Below are 17,787 nucleotides of genomic sequence, written 5' to 3'. Positions count from 1 at the left end.
CGCCCGAGTGTTTGGATCCCACATGCAGACCGGTTCCCGCTCACTGGCTGAGCAGGGTGCGGGAGCAACACCGAGGGTTGCGATCCCGTTGCCGGTCCCGGTCCGGTGCGGGCGTGACACTGAGGGTTGCGATCCGTTGCCGGTCACGAAAAAAGACAAAAAAGGAAAAAAAAAAAAAAAAGGGCTATTGTAATAATTTAGGAATGAGGGAATGGGACTGGGATTACAGTGGAGAAATGGAGAGGGAAAAATGTGCTTTGGTAGACATTGGAGGGAAATTGTAACAGGACTTAGTGATTGTCAGAATATGAACGGCAAGAGAAGGGGAGGCCTGGATGATAAGAGGACAGCATTGACTCTGTGAAAGGAAAGTTGGAAATGCTGTCTTTCAACAAATACTTTGTAAGTCAACTTTTTTGAGGTATAATTTATATACAATAAAAGAAAAACACTTTAAGAATACAATTGGAAGAATTTTGACAAATAAATACATCTGTATAACTATTCCAACTAAATTATGGATCAGAAAATCCCTCCTGCCTCTTTGCAATAAATTCCCACCCATTCACCAAGTGTTTATTGAGTATTTTCTTTGTGCCAGGCACTGTGCTATTTCTTGCAGCTCCACTGAGATGAATAAGGCATAGCCCCAGCCCACGAGAAGCTCACAGACCAGTCTAGAAAACAGACATATAAAGTGGCAGTTACAGTACAAAGTTATGAGTACCACAAAAGGAATAAGCATAGGTTGCTGAGTGCATGCAGGAGAACCATGTAACCCAGACTCAGAGGACTTGGGAAAGCTTCCTAAAGGGGGTGATGTACAAGCTGAAACCTGAAGGATGATAGGACTTAGCCAGTAAGGAGGGAAGGTAGTAGTGACAGGAAAGAGATACAGAATATTTCATGCAGAGGATTCAGCATGTCCAAGACCTGGGATCTAGAAGGAGCTGGCATGCTTAGAGGACTGGAAGCAGCAGTTCAGTGTGACTAGCAGTTCAGAGGGTAGAGGAAGAGGTAAGTGAAAGATGAGGATTGAGAGGTGGGACAGAGCCAGATCACAAAGGAGGTTGTAAGTTATGTTTAGGCTTTTGGACTCTGTCTGAGGTGATTGGGAGCCACTGTATATTAAGGAAGGGATTGACATGATCAGATTTATCATATAGAAAGGCCACTCACTCTGGCTGCAGTATGGAGAATGGACTGGAGGTGGAATGACCAGTCTGGAGGCTACTGTAGTAATCCTGGATAGAGATGGTGGTAATGAGACTTAGGCAGGTAATAATGTGGCTAGAAGGAAATGGATAGATTCCAGAGACATTTTAGAAGTAAAATCAGCAGGTGATAAAACAGGTTGTGAATAAAGAGGAAGAACGAAGATTTGAGAATGATGCTCAGCATTGAACAAGAGGGTAAGACTAGTTGGTATACTTTGGTTAACTTCAGTTGAAGATGTTAAGATGGTGAGAGATGGGGACTAGAGTTAAACCCAGGCTCAGTGAGATGTTCCTTCAAAACCTTATATATAAGAAAAAAAGGTGAAATAAATAAACTAAAACCTTACATAGGTGTTATCATAACAAAAGAGATTTGGGGGAGATATCAGCAAACTGGGTAGTTGAAATCATGAAGTTTCATGAGGATGAAAGAACTCTCCAAGGGCCGGCCCGTGGCTCACTCGGGAGAGTATGGTGTTGATAACACCAAGGCCCCGGGTTCGGATCCCATATATAGGGATGGCCGGTTCGCTCACTGGCTGAGCGTGGTGCTGACAACACCAAGTCAAGGGTTAAGATCCCCTTACCGGTCATCTTTTTAGAAAAAAAAAAAAGAAAGAAAGAACTCTCCAAGGATGAAAGATGAATGGAAAGAGGAAAGTGGAAGTCAGGGGTTAGGAGGTTATGGATATGTGATTGCCTCTTCTGACAGATTAAACCCCACCACTACCACTACCACCTCCGACAACAACCTCAAGCAACTTTACTGGAATAACTTTACATGGGACTTGTTAGGACGGTTTAAAGTGTGACCAGTGTTTCAGCATTCATCTGTTAGTTCTTATAACACAGAAATTAATGTAGAAATTAGGGCCTGGGGCCAGAGTACCGATAATGGATTGACAAAGTGAGAATTATGTATAGTAACTTGATGGTCCCTAGAAGAAAGAGTTAGGGAGTTCTGGAGTGATGGGGCAGTCTTGCTTCCAGGTCCAGTGGGTTGCTAAACCAGAAGGAGGAGGGCCCTCCTGGTAGTATCTTTTTATGTTTCTAGGTTCTTGGACTGGCTCAAGGACAATAGGGGATGGGGTGGAGGAAAGGGTCTCTCTGATGTCCCTGATTTTTTTCACTGTTGCTCATTGGTATCTCTGCTCTGTCACAAGCAACCACTGTCATTTGTATACGAAAAGTGCTCTTTCTGGGTGGTAAGAATTTTTGGTTGTTGTCCCTTTGTCTCTAGTCTTATACCTTTTCCCTCTTCTCCTGCTCACTGCTTCATAGAAGAGACTGCAAATGCAACTTCAGGTTGAAATGGTGCTGCCTACAGTACCAGAAGATGAAATTCTGGGACCCAGTTAAGGTTGAACCTCTGGGTTCTGTTTCCTCCTTGCACTAATTTACAAGGGCCAGCTGCCCCTGCTGAGTATTTTGCCTTGACTTGGAGGAGCATCACCCATGGCGTCTCAAAGTTGAGCAAGAGTCCCCAAGGACACTGGCCTTCCCTTCTCTGTTGCTTAGCATGATTCCCCCATTTGCTTGCTTTTACCATTATGTTACATGTCAGCACACAATTGACTTTTATTATTTAAGTTAATGCTTCAAGTATAAAGGGGGTGGATGAAGAGAACCTGTGGGTGTGGCCAGTGGCCCCAAACTCTGAGCAAGCTGTGAGTGATCTTTGTCCTAGATTTTCCAAAAGGCTCTTGAGATTCAGCTAGATGACTTTTCAGGTCCATTATAAGTGTCCCATTTTCTGCAGCATGATCTCCCTTTCTTCTGGCTGTGTTACCATAGTTTCCACTGACTATTCTTATTTGCATACTTCCCTGAGAGTTCAGTTTTTCAGTGTGTCAGCTCTGCTCTGGATCCCTTCAGTTTATCTCAAGATTCTTTTACACCATGAGTGCTTAACTTCCCTTTCTGTCAACTTGGGCCCACTTTGGTTTTCTTTCTCTGTAGTTGTCATTGACCCACTCATGCCATGTACAACTGCTTGATCTCTGCATTTAAACCTGTGATAGGGATGGCCAAGCTACTAGAATTAGCTCTCCAGTCCTGGGCAGTCTCCCCACTGATCAGCATTAGCACCCACAGACCTTTCTCCTCTTTTTGACCAGTAGACAGTGACCTCACTTTGCACTTTCAAAAGCTAGCACAAGAAGACCGTAGGCTTTATCAGGGAGTCTGGCTTAGTCTCTCTAAAGGAAGATTTGGGTCAGGCTCTTGGAGAGGTGCTGAGCAGAGCACTGGTGGGAGGAAGATAGATGTGACAAGGAAGTTGGGAATCACCCTTGTTCTGAGACATCTGATGGAGCTGCCTGACTAGATCTGCCGCCTTGGGAAAGCTCAGGAACCATGGCCTCTATTGCCAGGACCTGAGCCATCTCCCTTCCCACCACTAGAGCATGAGAAAGACCGGCTGTGTAAGAGTGCTGACTATATGAACCTGCATTTCAAGGTGAAGTGGCTCCACAACGAATACATGCGAGATCTGCCTGCCCTCCAGGGGCAGGTGCCTGAGTACCCAGCGTGAGTTATCATGTGGGCATTACAGAGGGAAGGGAAGAGGGCCCTCTGGGTGGGCAGGGCTAGTATCCTCAATTCAGTTTGGCAAGCCAGTCTTGGGACTGCTGTTCCAGGCACGGCTATAGAAAGAGAAAAATGTCAAACCATGCCCCGCTTCCAGAAGATCCCAGTCTGGTAGTGCTGTCAGGCACATGACATATGCCAACCACTAGCTCCAACCCCATTTCTCCTGCTCTGGCTGCAGATGGTTTGAGCAGTTTGTGCTACAATGGCTGGACGAGAATGAGGATGTGTCCCTGGAATTCCTGCATGGGGCCCTAGAACGAGATAAGAAGGATGGGGTAAGTCAGGGGCTTGGGCTGCATAGAGGCCAGGCCAGGCCAGATCTCCCAGCAATCAGTTACTGGCAGAAGTTCTTGGGCTCAGCCAGAATGGCTGTTCCATAGGAGGACCATTAAGGGCTACTGACACAGCCCTGCTGGGCAGAGCCCTTTGAAACCCTACAAGCTTGGGAAAAGGTGGCAGCTATGGATGGTGACCCGGTGTGTGGCCTCTCAGTTCCAGCAGACATCAGAGCATGCACTTTTTTCCTGTTCTGTGGTGGACGTCTTCACACAGCTCAACCAGAGCTTTGAGATCATCCGGAAGCTGGAATGCCCAGACCCCAGCATCCTTGCCCACTACATGAGGAGATTTGCGAAGGTGACCATAACCCTTCCTACCCCCTACCCTTTACCGCCATCACACCAACAGCCTACTGACAGGCCTGAGCTCAACCCCTCTCAGTGGTGGCCTTTAGGTAAAGCCTAGTGTTATCCTACCCCTTTGCTTGCGTCTGTGGCAGACAAATGGGTCTGTCTCAGTACTGTTCTGCAGTTGAAAGGGAGCTTTGTCCCTCATTGTGAGATCCTCCTTTATCTCCCTGTTGTTAATGTTGTGGGATGAGAAGCACCACTTCAGGCAAGATCCCTGTAGGGAGAGCTAAGCATCCTTCTTCTTTCCTTTTCTCCTTTTTTTTTTTTTAGACCATCGGGAAGGTGCTAATGCAGTATGCAGACATCTTATCAAAGAACTTCCCAGCTTATTGCACAAAGGAGAAACTGGTAGGGTCAGGCCCTTGGGGCCCTTAGAGAACGGGAATGTGGGACATTTGACTCTGTCTTGCTTTTGAAGCTGTCCTCAGAGCTGAGAGACAGGGTGGTGCTCCTGACTTCTGATTCCCTCCAGGGCATTGCCTGAGATCCATGCCACAAAATAATGAGAAATTGATTAAGAGTTCCTTTGAGTTTCCTTTTGATACTTTATCCTCTACAGGTTATGCAAACCTAATCAGAAAATCTGAAATCTGAAATGCTCCAAAATCTAAAACTTTTGGAATACCAACATGATGCTCAAAGGAAATGCTTGTTGGAGCATTTCAGAGTTTGGATTTTTGGATTAGGGATGCATAACCAGTATATATACTGCAAATATTCCAAAATCTGAAAAAAATCTGAAATCCAAAATGCTTCTGGTCCTAAGCATTTTGGATAAGGGATACTCAACCTGCAGTAAGCTAGAGCTTTGCTTAGTCTTTTTTTTTTAAAAAATAAAAATTTTAAGATATCCACAGTGATGGAGGATATCATGAATACCTGGGTACCCATCACCCAGCTTAACAATTTTAAATAAAAATTTTCAGATATCCACAGTGATGGAGGATATCATGAATACCTGGGTACCCATCACCCAGCTTAACAATGAAAACATTTGCTTCTAGTCTTGATTCAAGGAGAATTATCTGAATTGGCTCCAGGTCTTAGTGCTTAGGGAGAGAGCTGTGTACTATGTGAAGTTCCTGTGGCTTTGGAATACTGTGAAAGAAGAAGGCACCCTAAGCTAATGGGCCCTGTGCTGACAGGAGCCAAGACTCAACAGCTCCATCTTTCCCCCAAGCCCTGCATCCTGATGAACAACATGCAGCAACTGAGGGTACAGCTGGAGAAAATGTTTGAGGCCATGGGAGGCAAGGAGGTAGGTCTTAGGGTTTATGGCTACTGTACTTTCCCTTTATTCCTAAGCTCTCTGGCCACAGAACTCCACCATGTCTTGACTAGATATAGGCCAGGAGTTTAGTTAGGGGTCTGGGCTGGCTTAATCTGATAGGCTTTGGGGTAAGGCTCTAGGAAGAGGAATAGGGGTGCAGGAGGGTAGAAGAGGGTAAGAGAAGCAGCCTAGCCAGGCCCACCTCCTGTGGATACAGCTGGACCCTGAAGCTGCAGACAGCCTGAAGGAGCTGCAGGTGAAACTGAATACAGTTCTGGATGAGCTCAGCATGGTGTTTGGAAACAGGTCAGTAGCCCCAAAACCCATGCCCTTAGAGCCAGGGGTGTCCCTGGCCAATCCCAGAGCCCCTACCCCACACCCATCCATACAGCTACAGGTGTGTGGATCTTCCATCTACTTCTGCTGACTTTCTCTGCTGGAGCTGCACCATGAACATGAATGGCACCAAATAGCTTGTGCTACTACAGAGACAATGTGTGCTTGGGGAGGGGAGGGCTGCACTGTGGGCACATGTGTAGTTTCCAGGTGCGGATTGATGAGTGTGTTCAACAAATGGCTGACATCCTGGGCCAGGTTCGGGGCACAGGAAATGCGTCTCCCAACGCCAGGGCCTCAGTGGCTCAGGATGCAGATAGTGTGCTCCGGCCTCTCATGGACTTCCTGGATGGCAAGTGAGTATATCACTCAGGGCTTTCCTGTGGGGGCGAGCAAAGCAGAGGCCATCAGACAGAGCAGCCTCTCAGGGAGGGGGCTCTCAAACTCTGGCCCAGCCTCACCTGCCACCTGGGCTTGCAGCCTCACACTCTTTGCCACGGTGTGTGAGAAGACCGTTCTGAAACGTGTACTGAAGGAGCTCTGGCGGGTGGTGATGAACACAGTGGAAAGGGTGATTGTACTGCCCCCGCTCACCGACCAGACGGTAAGGACGCCTCCCTTGCACTTCCTCCTGCTGTTTGCCTTTCCTGCCCTCCCTTCCAAAAGCAGAGTTTGGAGTCCTCTGCTTTTCACTGATCCCCTCTCTTCCCAGGGCACACAGCTGATCTTCACTGCTGCCAAGGAGCTGAGCCATCTTTCCAAACTCAAGGTACTCTGGGTGTGGGGTCCTCCTGGCAGGCATGGTCCTTCTGAGACCAGGGGCAGAGGGTGCCTGGGGGAAAGGAAATCTGAGCTTTGGAGACTGAAGAGGAGGAGAAGGAGAGGAACATGCAGCTGTGGGGCTGGTGGGTATGGGCAAGACTTTGGTGACCACCCTGAGCTGACCTAATGCTGCTGCTTTCTCTGGGGTTCCAGGACCACATGGTGCGAGAGGAAACACGGAGTCTTACTCCAAAGCAGTGTGCTGTCCTTGACATCGCCTTGGACACCATCAAGGTGCAGACCTCCCCCTTATGCAGACAATCTTACTGCTACACTGACTTGGCCCTGGCATTCCACTCTGCTAGACTTTGTGTACCTCAGGCTCTTACCACTCCACATCTAGAAGAGAGGCACTGTGCACTGTCAAGAATACAGAGAGAATAAGATATGGTTCCTAAGTTCAAGACACTTATCACTGGTAAGGCAGTAATAAGGCAGGTACATATGAACTGTGATTCAAGGCTCTTGCAAGAGGTATGTTACAGGTATCAAGTTGTCTAAGTCTCAGAGGGGTAAAAGAGCACTTATAGCTATTCTTCCTGCCTGAAATGGTTCTATCCCATTTCTGTGCCTATCCAGATAGACCCATCCTCCAAACACCACTTAAAGTAATGTGGACATGCCCCACTACATGTGCTAAATACCCAAATAATACTTTTCACCTGGGAGACTATGACTCTGGTTCTATGGGTGGTCCTGATATTATTATGTATTGAATGGCCTATTCTCCTCACCATTGTCTCCTGGCTTCTTTGAGGACAGTGTTGGGGAGCTGCTTCTCTGTAAGTGGATGAATCAGTGGCAGGTACTCTTTTACCTTTCAGCAATACTTCCATGCAGGAGGCAATGGGCTGAAGAAAACCTTCCTGGAGAAGAGCCCAGATCTGCAGTCCCTACGCTATGCCCTGTCTCTGTACACACAGACCACAGACACACTCATCAAGACCTTTGTGCGCTCACAGACTGCCCAGGGTAAGGCCCTCAGGGCTTTGGATCCCCACCTCCCCTCTCTAACACACATCTAGCCCTGGGGAAAGATCTAGTTACTTCCTCAGAAAGCCTTCAAACTCAGATCTCAGGATTTCTTGAGAGGACCTCAGTATTTACCCTACTCCTGTCTATGTGAGGCAAGAGAGTCAGAGGGACTTCAGAAATATGCCTGAGGTTTCTTTTCCCAGACATTGCCGGGCCAGTGCATGTTTTTGAGTTCAAGAAGTGTACCCTGTCTGGTAAAGGGTACCTTGAGAATGAGTGGTTGGGACACTCAGGAAGTCTCATAGCTCTAGGAGCCTTGCTGGGAGTTGTCCTGAGGAGAGAAAGCAAAAGACTTCCCAGACTCTCCATTGTGGATGAGGAGAAGATGAAGAGAGGCAAACCCTGGGAGCAGCTGAAGGGAAGACATGGATCACAGGTGCTGTGCATAGCTGAGGCTCCCACCTCATGGGTGATGCTAATATTCAGGGGACCCACGCACCTGGTGTTCTCCCAGTGGCTTCAGTCCTCAGAACCCCTTCCTGCCTCCAGCCTGACCTGTCCAAAACAAAATGCATCTGCATAGACATGGCTGAGACCGAAATTCTGACCTGACCCTGGAGCAGGGCCTTCCTGAGAGGCACCTTCACAAATGTTTGTTATTTCTTGTTTCAGGGAAACCTCAGCAGGCTGTCTGGGGTAGTGAACCCGGTGCAGGGACTTAGAGGCTTAGGCCTCACTGAGCTGTGGGTCTGGAGCACAGGGCTGACCTGGAGTGGAGAGAAATTAAGCAGTTAGACTGGAAGTGACAGGAGGTGAGAAAATGGAAGGGACCTGCAGTCCTGCTCCATTTCCCACATCTGTTCTTATTTCTAGTTCAGGATAGGAAGAAGAGAGAGCAAACGAAGCAGCTATGAGTCTTGTTCAAGGGCACAGGGAGAACTTTGACAGAACTGAGTAAAGGCTTGTATTATCAGGGAAAATATGAGTTGATCAAGAAAGGCTTTTTAGAAGCATTGAGCTTTAAGCTAGATAAAAGGTAAGGAGAGGCCGGAATGGGCACATATGAGGTGAGAGCATGGATGGAGACCGCGGGGAGGAGGGTGGGGAGAGGGAGGGAGAGAGAGGGAGAGAGAGAGAGAGTGTGTGTGTGTGTGCGTGCGCGCGCACGTGTGCGCACTTTCTGCCTATAGCTTTATCATTTAAGTGCCTAGGAAATTAGAGCCTACAACCTCTTGCTCTGTCATCTCAGATACCTTCTCTGTATATTTTCTACTGCTTCTGCCCCCGATTTGGTTGATCTCCAACCTGCAAAGTCTCATTTGGAACATTCAGGCACTGACTCCAGCTCTTTGATTTCTCAAACATGTGCCATCTCTGAGCTCCCTCAGAATATGTGTAGAGCTGCTCTGAATGGCTGTTAACTCCTTAGACCTCTAACTGATTCTTCTTTCTCTGTCCTGTTGCTGCTACTACCTCTTGACTTGCCTGTTCTCACTCAGTGCATGATGGGAAAGGTATTAGGTTTACTGCTAATGAGGACATTCGGCCGGAAAAGGGTATGTTATACTTTGCAGATATGAATCTAACATGGGCTAGCACTTATCCCTGTGAGCTACTTATGCTGGGGGGGAGGGGGGAGGGACCAGGTGTCAAAGTTCAGAAGCTCTACCCCAAGTCTTAGAGGTGGGTGATGTATTCATACAGCCCGGGAAGGGATTCTATTGTTAATATGTCCTGTCCTCCAAATTCTCCCATCCCTCCACCTCAGGAGAAAGAAAGGTTTTATATCTGAGGTGCAAGGTAGTGGTGTTTTCTCAAAATAGGGTGGGGCTTCTGCTTAGGTGAGCCTGAAGATTGGCTCTTTTCAGAGACTGGGCCTGGAGAGTATGGAAGGGCCCAAGTTTGAGTAGGACAAAGTCTTTCTAGGCAGGGGCCTCTGGGAATCCTGGGGATAGGTGGAAAGTTGCTGCTTTTAGCTAGAGGGGACCCACATTGGTCCATTAAGAGCCATCACAGGGTGAACATAGTTCCCAGACACAGATACAGGGTGACAGCACTGTTCTTCCCTAACATCTTTCAATGAAAAAATCTTCAGTCTAGGAGATAGGACAGATTTGGGAATACTAAGAGTATGTTTTTGGAAGAAGTTTTGCCTAAGATGCTGTCAGCTTAACTTGTGTTATAACACACAGCCTCATTCTTTATCCTCTTTCCCTTCTCCCATTACTTACTTCCTCATGGCTACTGTGGGTGATTGCTTCTTGCTTTAGGGTATATGGTGGTGGCCTCCTAACCCCCTCAGTTTTACCTAGAATAATTAGACCTGAAGTCCTAGAGTTCTCCAGTGGGAAATCTTCTATCCATCTATCCCTCAGGGTCTGGTGTGGATGATCCTGTGGGAGAAGTCTCTATACAGGTGGACTTGTTTACACATCCTGGTACTGGGGAGCACAAGGTCACAGTGAAAGGTGAGTGGTATGAACCTACAGGTCTGACCTTTTCTTGCCTGTGGCTTCACTCATCAGGTGCAGGCAGGGCTGTTCATCCCAGCCCTCCTCCAAGGGAAATGTAACCTGGGGCTCAAGAACTGGGGATGCCTGGTGGGATCACTCACAGGTTTCCCTTGTTTGGGCAGTGGTGGCTGCCAATGACCTCAAGTGGCAGACAGCGGGTATGTTCCGGCCTTTTGTGGAAGTGACCATGGTTGGCCCACACCAAAGTGATAGGAAGAGGAAGTTCACAACCAAGTCCAAAAGCAACAACTGGGCTCCCAAGTACAATGAGACATTCCACTTGTAAGTTATGGGGTGGTGGACCTGCACAACTCTGGGATGGGGGTGATCTGGTGGGTAAGACTTAAAGGAGACGGGGAGGAGGGACGGGCTAGATGTCAGGCTGGAGTGAATTCAGCTGATACTCTCAGCTCTGTCCTCCCACATTCTACCCTCTGTTCACAGCCTCCTGGGAAATGAAGAGGGACCAGAGGCCTATGAATTGCAGATATGCGTGAAGGATTACTGCTTTGCCCGGGAGGATCGCATGCTAGGGCTGGCTGTAATGCCTCTGAGGGATGTGGCAGCCAAGGGCAGCTGTGCCTGCTGGTGCCCCTTGGGCCAGAAGATCCACATGGATGAGACAGGCATGACTATTCTCCGGATTTTGTCTCAGAGGAGCAATGACGAGGTGGCCCGAGAGTTTGTGAAACTCAAATCGGAGTCTCGTTCCACGGAGGAGGGGAGCTGAATGCCTTTGGCTCCTGTGCCCACCAGACAGCACCAGTTACACAATCAAAGCCAATGGGATTTAGCTGTGTAGCCAGCTTAGGGTCTTTATAGTGAAAAGGCTGATCCTCTTCAATTAAGGATATTTAAGGAAAAATTTGGGGTGGTGAGAATATGGCTTATCACAGAAAGGGTCATGAATCCCTAGCTAGCAGGTGTGTGGTGCTACGAGTTGGGCTGTGGGGGTTATCTCAGAGATTTCTCCATAACGAGAGAAGGACAGACATTTCTGAGAGTGTCAGCCATTCTTGGTAGACGCCCCTCCACTCCATATCCTATCTCTACTCCTCTTCATACCACAGCTTGTCCAGTTAGACATATACATACCAATCATTAGAAGAACAAGTTTAGAGGGTCTGGAGCTTGTGTCTGCCTGGCTAGGTAATCAGTTCAGTCCACACAGCTATTACTAAGCCCTGTGGTCTGGAATGGAATATGGCCAAGGCAAGAGCACACAGGAATAGAATTCAGTGTGTCCCTTGAGCAGAATCACCTGGTTTTATGTGGCTCCAATGAGAACAAGCTTTGAAACTGAGCAAGATATCATCTGGAAGTGATCTGGGCTAATCCATTCGCCCAGATTATATGTCATGAGTAGAACCAAGTTCATGGGGTTCTTCAGAGCCCTGAGCAGAATATATCTTTGAAACCCTGGGACTAGGGGCCACCTGCCGAGGAGTTCCCCTGCCTTACTCCTGTAGGCAGAGGAGTGATGCTTCAGGACATGAAAGGCTGTTCTTATATGTATGTATCTGAGGGCTAGTTGAAAGATCCAGGAGTATTCTTGGGTAGTCCCTGAACAAAGCCAAAAATAGTAGAAACCAGGCTAGAAAGAGTCCTCCTCACCTGTGGCCATTGCCTTCTGGCTGTCCTCCACCTCACAGAAAGAATCTAGCCTTTGGCCTCTCTTTTCATCTGGGTCAGCTGCTGTTCCCCTCATAGATGTTCAGCCCTACAGAAGGAATTTGGACTCTGATCCCTCGGTACAGGCTGGATGGGGGGGTGGCCTCAACACCCCCTGGGAGGTCAGAGACAAACTCTCTTAGGAGGTCGGATGAACTTCCTAGGCCCTTGCTCAGAGATGTGACATGGTCCTTGTATTTCCTCGGTAGCAGCCTCATGAACTTCCTGAGGATTTGGCATCATCCACAGCTGTAATGGCCGTTACATGAAATAAGGAACCAAGCATCTTTGCAGTTAATTATTGTATGTGCCATTGTTACAGGATATTATAGGCTAGTCTGTAATAAATTATCTTATAGCAGCCTTTGGGGTCTGGTAATTCTGCTAAAGTGTGTAAAGCCATAGAAGTGACTGTACTGTATAATGATTTTGGCCCAGTAGCCCTTTGCTGCTTCATTATCCTCCCCCCTCCCCCCCGACCCCCTGCCAAATCCCCCTATTCCCTGCAGCCATGTGGTAGAACCTAAAGTCGTTCTGGATAAGTACCAAGTATTACAGCAGCCATAGGGCTAGCATCTTGGCCTTGACCTGAGACCACCAATCCTATTAACAGTCACGGGACCTAGGGCATCAGCTTCCTGCAAAATGTCCAGAAGAGTAGGAGATGACCTGTGCCAGTGAAAACTAGTTCATGCTACCTCTTTGTCTAGAATCACCAGGGTAGACCACAGACTGGGATGTGAGGGTAAGGCAGGGGTCTACTGGGGAGAGATGTGCCCACAGGGGTTGGCAGAGGACTGAGGCTGCCGTGGACAGGACAGAGAGTTAGGCCTGGGAGTACTACACTGGCCTGTTATTCAGGCTTTATTCAAGGAAGAAGAGCTGCAGTAGAAAGATTATTCCCAAAGGGGAGGAAATAATGTAAAAGTGAGGTGTCCAGGCATGGGAATCAGATAGTGCTCACTCTCTTAGCCCACACTATCACCACTTTGGGGGCTGAGACTGAAGGGGCACTGGGCAGGATACTAATTCCATTTCCATTTGCTTGCTAAATAAATCCTTACAATTCATTTACCCAGCCATTTAAAACTTCCTCCTCCTCCCCCTCCTCTCCCAAACCAGTCACCTTCTATCATTTCTGCCTCAAAATTGCCTCTTGAATCCAGTGTCTCACCTCAGTTACCACTAACACAAGTGGAGTAGTGGCATCTTGTCTAGATTACTGTAATAATCCGTGCTTCCATTCTTCTCCTGCCCTCTTCACACACTCTGGTAAGTCTCTCCTGTGAAAGCTATTCAGTGGTCACCCATAGCCCCACATCACAGCCACTCCCCACCATCCTTCAGCTATTCTAAAGCACTGCTCTGGCAGTTCTCCCACACGTGCCATGCACTTGAACCCCTCTGTGCCTTTGCACGTTCTGGTCCCCTTGCTGGAATGTCCAGCAGCCCTTTCCACTACCTTCTAGGTCTTGACGTCTCCTGGAAGCATTTAGGACCCAGCCAACCCTGGACTTCTCCCCACAGCACTCTACATTGTTCTGGTTTACTTGTCTGTCTCCCCTCACCAGCCTGTGATCAGTCAGGGTCTGACAATTTCATCTCGTTCGCCCAGCAGCGAGCACAGAGGGGAGGTCAGGTACTTCAAAGCCAGGCCGACAGCAGCAGGCCACCTCCAGGAAACCGCGTGGGGCGGGGGCCTAAGGAAGGGGGCGTGGACAGGGGCGGGCTCGTGAGGTGGGCGTGGTTGGAGGCGGAGTTCTGCAGCGCCTGCGCAGAAAGGTGCGTTAAGATGACGGTCGCTGGAGTCGACGGCTGTGCGACGATGGTGAGCAAGAGGTGCCCAAAGTGGGCGCCCGAGGAAAGGTTATCGCCTTCTTCCCAACATTCCTGGGAGAGAAACCATACGCCGTTACCACCTGACATTCGTGCCCTTCTTTGTACTTGAGAACTGTTCTCCCAGTACGCCCCGAGGTTACTGCCCTCTTCCCTTACTCCTCTAGTATACAGGTTTCCCATATGCTCCCGGAGAAGATGTAGTGTATTTGTCCAGATACATAGCAAAGGGGGTCTTTATCCCCCAAATAACTCCCAAAGGGCATACATTTATCCAGTTATTTTATGAAGCAGATACCCGCGAATCCCCAGCTCGGGGAAATTGTCTACTTTTCCAGCACTATTCAGATTCTCTTATAAGAAGCCATAAACCTTCTCCCAAAATTGGCTTGAAAGTGGCACATTTGCTCTCATTCCACCCCTCTTACGGAACAGGATACCTCCTCCATAGGGAAAAGTCAAACTCTGGCCGCCCATTGTTTACAACAGGCTTGCAGATTTGTATTAGTAGCTAACTTTTTAAAACCAATTTTCACATTTAAAAAATGCAGATTTCCAGCTTTTTTGAAAAATTAGATGATCTATTAAGTCTTAACTCACATTCCCACAAAGCAACTGGTGGTTGGAGTGGAGAAGCAACTGTTAAATTAGTTTACTACAGTTTGTCACAGACTCCGCTTCTAAATTTTCTTAAGCTGGGCTTTACATTACTTGCAGCATCTGGTAGGCATTTGAGTTTGTGATCCCCAATGCAGAACTTTGGGTCTTTTGCTTAGCCAATATTTTGAACTCCTAATGAGAACTGAAATCCAAAGTTGGATATACGTTTAGGTTGGTTTTGGCTTTTGAAATGTTCTGATTAGGATCAGAGATCATCCTAATAGCTAGAACTCAGGTTGAAATCTTTTCTTAAGCTGGGCTTTACATTACTTGCAGCATCTGGTAGGCATTTGAGTTTGTGATCCCCAATGCAGAACTTTGGGTCCAATATTTTGAACTCCTAATGAGAACTGAAATCCAAAGTTGGATATACGTTTAGGTTGGTTTTGGGTTTTGAAATGTTCTGATTAGGATCAGAGATCATCCTAATAGCTAGAACTCAGGTTGAAATCTGTCCCAAAGTGGTTTTGTTAAGAAAATTCAAGCAGAATATCTGCAGGTAGCTCCCTGGCACATTTGATCTTTGAGGAATCCAGTGTGCCAACTCCTGTCTGCTGGGGCCAGGCCAAGGACAACGTATTACTTTTTTCTCTTAGGAACACCTGGCTAAAAAAGGGCCTGGTTCTCTCTGGTCTGTACAGGAAGTGGTCTCAAAAGTGCTGACTCCTTTGCTCTAGAACACACAGATGGTAACCCTTTTCTCTGAGAGATGTGACATGCCTCAGTATCAAGAGTATAGGGGTAATTCTGTCAGCTGTACCTAATCAGAAGCAGAAAAGAAATACCTTTAATAATGGATTTTTAAGGAAACAAAATCACTTTTTTCAGCACCTATGTGTGACCCACCTATTCATTGTGAACATTTGGACTAATTCCCTGAATAGGATCCTCCCATACCCAGAAGAAGAAAGGCAAAGCTGAATTAGTGACATAAAAATAGTGCCGGTGATATTGAAGTAGGAGTCAGAAGACATGAATACTGGTCTCAGCTCTGGTCCATACCAGTCAGGAGACCTTGACTTTTAACTTCTCAGAGGCACTGTTTCCTGCATCTGTTATGTAGAACTAATAATTCCTGCCTGTCTACCTCAGATCAGATGGGCTAATATATGTGAAAGCGCTTAGAAAACTATACATTTTCTCTGTGTATAAGAGATTATTATAAACAATCCTCTGAGCTCTGTTTAGTTAACTTCTAAGGAATTTGTCTTGCTGGGTCATGGGTTCAAATTCAACATATATTTGTTGAGCACTTACTATATGTCTGGTAGTCATGTAGGCATGGGGCCTAGCATTGAGCAAAAGAGACAAAACCCCCTTATAAATTTGGGAGTTATCAGCATACTAAGTGCCTATCAAATACCCAGTGCAGTTTCAGAGCATATTGTAGTAGTAGGAACAATCTAGAATCTAGACTTAACTCTGCCACTGCATAGCTGTGTGAGAAAGACTTTTCCTTGTGTGAGCCTAAACCTCCTCATCTTTAAAATAAGGTTAAACAAAGTAACCTCTAAGATTCTTTCCAGTTAGAATATATTTGTTGTTTGAGATTCTAATTGCTAAAGTTCTCTACCCCTAATGAACTTATTGCCCTGCTAGGATTGCCAGACCGACAAAGCTGAAACAGTCATAGAAGTATGAGAACAGAGTGCTAAGGTCACATGAGATTCAGCAAAACAGTGATAGAAAGTGTTGCTCTGTAGGTAACGGAGTGTTTAGAGAGACTTCTTGGAAGACCAGGTAGATCTGGAAGGATGGGAAGCTTTGAATTGGAGGAAAGAAAAGATATTGGAAATTACATGAATGGAAGTACAAAGGAGAAGAAAATGCCATTATTGTTTTTCTAATGTATCAGAGTCCTGGCAGAAAAACAGTATATTCAAAAGGATTTAACTAAAGAGAGTTTAATCAAAGAGCTATATACAGAGGTATCATCAGTGTTTAAGGGACTGACAAAAGGAATGGTGAAACACACAGGGACTAGCAACAGTGGTGAGTCAGTAGTACCCCAAGGCTGGAAGGGGAAAGGGGAGGGAGTGTTGTTACCTGAGCCTAGCTAGAGCTGCAACTCTGGAAGAGGGACTGCCTAATAAGAGCTATGGCCGTAAGTGCTAAGCAGTCACTGCAAGAACTTAGGCAAGGCAGAGAGGAAGCAGAGGAATAAATGCCCTAAACTTTCTCTCTTCTCCTGTCCTCGGTCTCCAGCTAGTACCTTCCACTGGCAAAACCCAAACAGAAGTCTAGGAGCAAGGGAGTCTGGGTGATGTAGTGCATAGAAATCAACTTCCTAGAGCAGGGCAGGAGGAGTTGGGTGGGGGCAGGGGACAGCAAACAGCATACAAGGTATCTGGGCAAGGAAAAGTTACCACTGTGGATGCTTTCCAAGAAAGTTTTCCCCTTGTTCAAATTCAAATTCTACGCTAAGTTTTGGTCTGCTTAGCTGTGAAATGGGGATGGTGATGCCTTTGTCCCAGAGTGATGGTGAGGATTCTGTTATATGACACAGGGCCTTATGTACACTGGAAGCTCAACATACGGTCATTCCTTTTTTCCTTCCCGCACATGCCTAAGTGGCTCGTTGGCTGAAATATAATACCTTTTCCAGCCAAGGTCTCAAAGTATGGCTGGAACTGAGTGAATGAAGGGGGGAATAGGAGATATGAAGCCAGAGTACATAGGCCCTATAGCCCATTGTAATGACCTTGGCTTTTGATGAGAATAAGGTAGGAAGTCATTGGAAAGTTCTGCAGGATTGTGTGACTTCTGACATCAGGGTTCTTCCCATTCACTAGGGAATCACCTGTTCGTTCAAAAATACTTATTTGGAATATATCACATGCTGGGCACTATTTTAGGCACTGGAGATATATTGATATATAGTTTCCTACCCTCAAGGAGACTGTGGTCTAATGAAGGAGACAGACACTTTCAATTTAAGGTATAAATGTTAAGAAAAGGACAAACATAGAATTTACTATGGGAGTTCATGGTAAAGGACAATTGAACCATCCTTGGGGCAATTTAGAAGGCTTCCTAAGGAAGGCCATCAATGTAAACTGAATCTTGCCCAGTAGAACTTGGGTCTAAACAGGGCCGGCCCGGTGGCGCACTGCTACAGTGCGCCGCTTGGGAGCATGGTGGCGCTCCCGCCGAGGGTTCGGATCCCACATACAGACCGGTTCCCGCTCACTGGCTGAGCGAGGTGC

The 17,787-nt window shown here is 47.0% G+C and overlaps 1 protein-coding gene across 2 annotated transcripts in view; it reads left to right on the top strand.

Annotated features, from left to right (window-relative positions):
• UNC13B (unc-13 homolog B (C. elegans)) overlaps positions 1-12,449 on the top strand; it is a 57,090-nt gene extending 44,641 nt beyond the window's left edge. The window contains exons 19-33 of one of the 2 annotated variants that reach the window (XM_008586581.1): positions 3,620-3,746; positions 3,988-4,084; positions 4,302-4,445; positions 4,769-4,846; positions 5,679-5,756; positions 5,986-6,074; positions 6,308-6,460; positions 6,585-6,708; positions 6,817-6,873; positions 7,080-7,160; positions 7,751-7,898; positions 9,401-9,457; positions 10,277-10,369; positions 10,537-10,696; positions 10,859-12,449. In XM_008586581.1, coding sequence (XP_008584803.1) covers positions 3,620-3,746; positions 3,988-4,084; positions 4,302-4,445; positions 4,769-4,846; positions 5,679-5,756; positions 5,986-6,074; positions 6,308-6,460; positions 6,585-6,708; positions 6,817-6,873; positions 7,080-7,160; positions 7,751-7,898; positions 9,401-9,457; positions 10,277-10,369; positions 10,537-10,696; positions 10,859-11,144 — 1,772 coding nt within the window. In that variant the 3' untranslated portion in view covers positions 11,145-12,449. The remainder of the gene's footprint in view (positions 1-3,619; positions 3,747-3,987; positions 4,085-4,301; positions 4,446-4,768; positions 4,847-5,678; positions 5,757-5,985; positions 6,075-6,307; positions 6,461-6,584; positions 6,709-6,816; positions 6,874-7,079; positions 7,161-7,750; positions 7,899-9,400; positions 9,458-10,276; positions 10,370-10,536; positions 10,697-10,858) is intronic. The other variant, XM_008586582.1, reaches the window with a different exon arrangement.
• Positions 12,450-17,787: the final 5,338 nt, after the last annotated feature.

Source organism: Galeopterus variegatus, unplaced genomic scaffold (assembly GCF_000696425.1).
Source record: "Galeopterus variegatus unplaced genomic scaffold, G_variegatus-3.0.2 Scaffold4031, whole genome shotgun sequence".
In the NCBI taxonomy this organism is placed as follows: domain Eukaryota; kingdom Metazoa; phylum Chordata; class Mammalia; order Dermoptera; family Cynocephalidae; genus Galeopterus; species Galeopterus variegatus.
The sequence above is the reverse complement of the archived record's forward strand: the minus strand, read 5'-3'. Positions and strand labels throughout refer to the sequence as shown.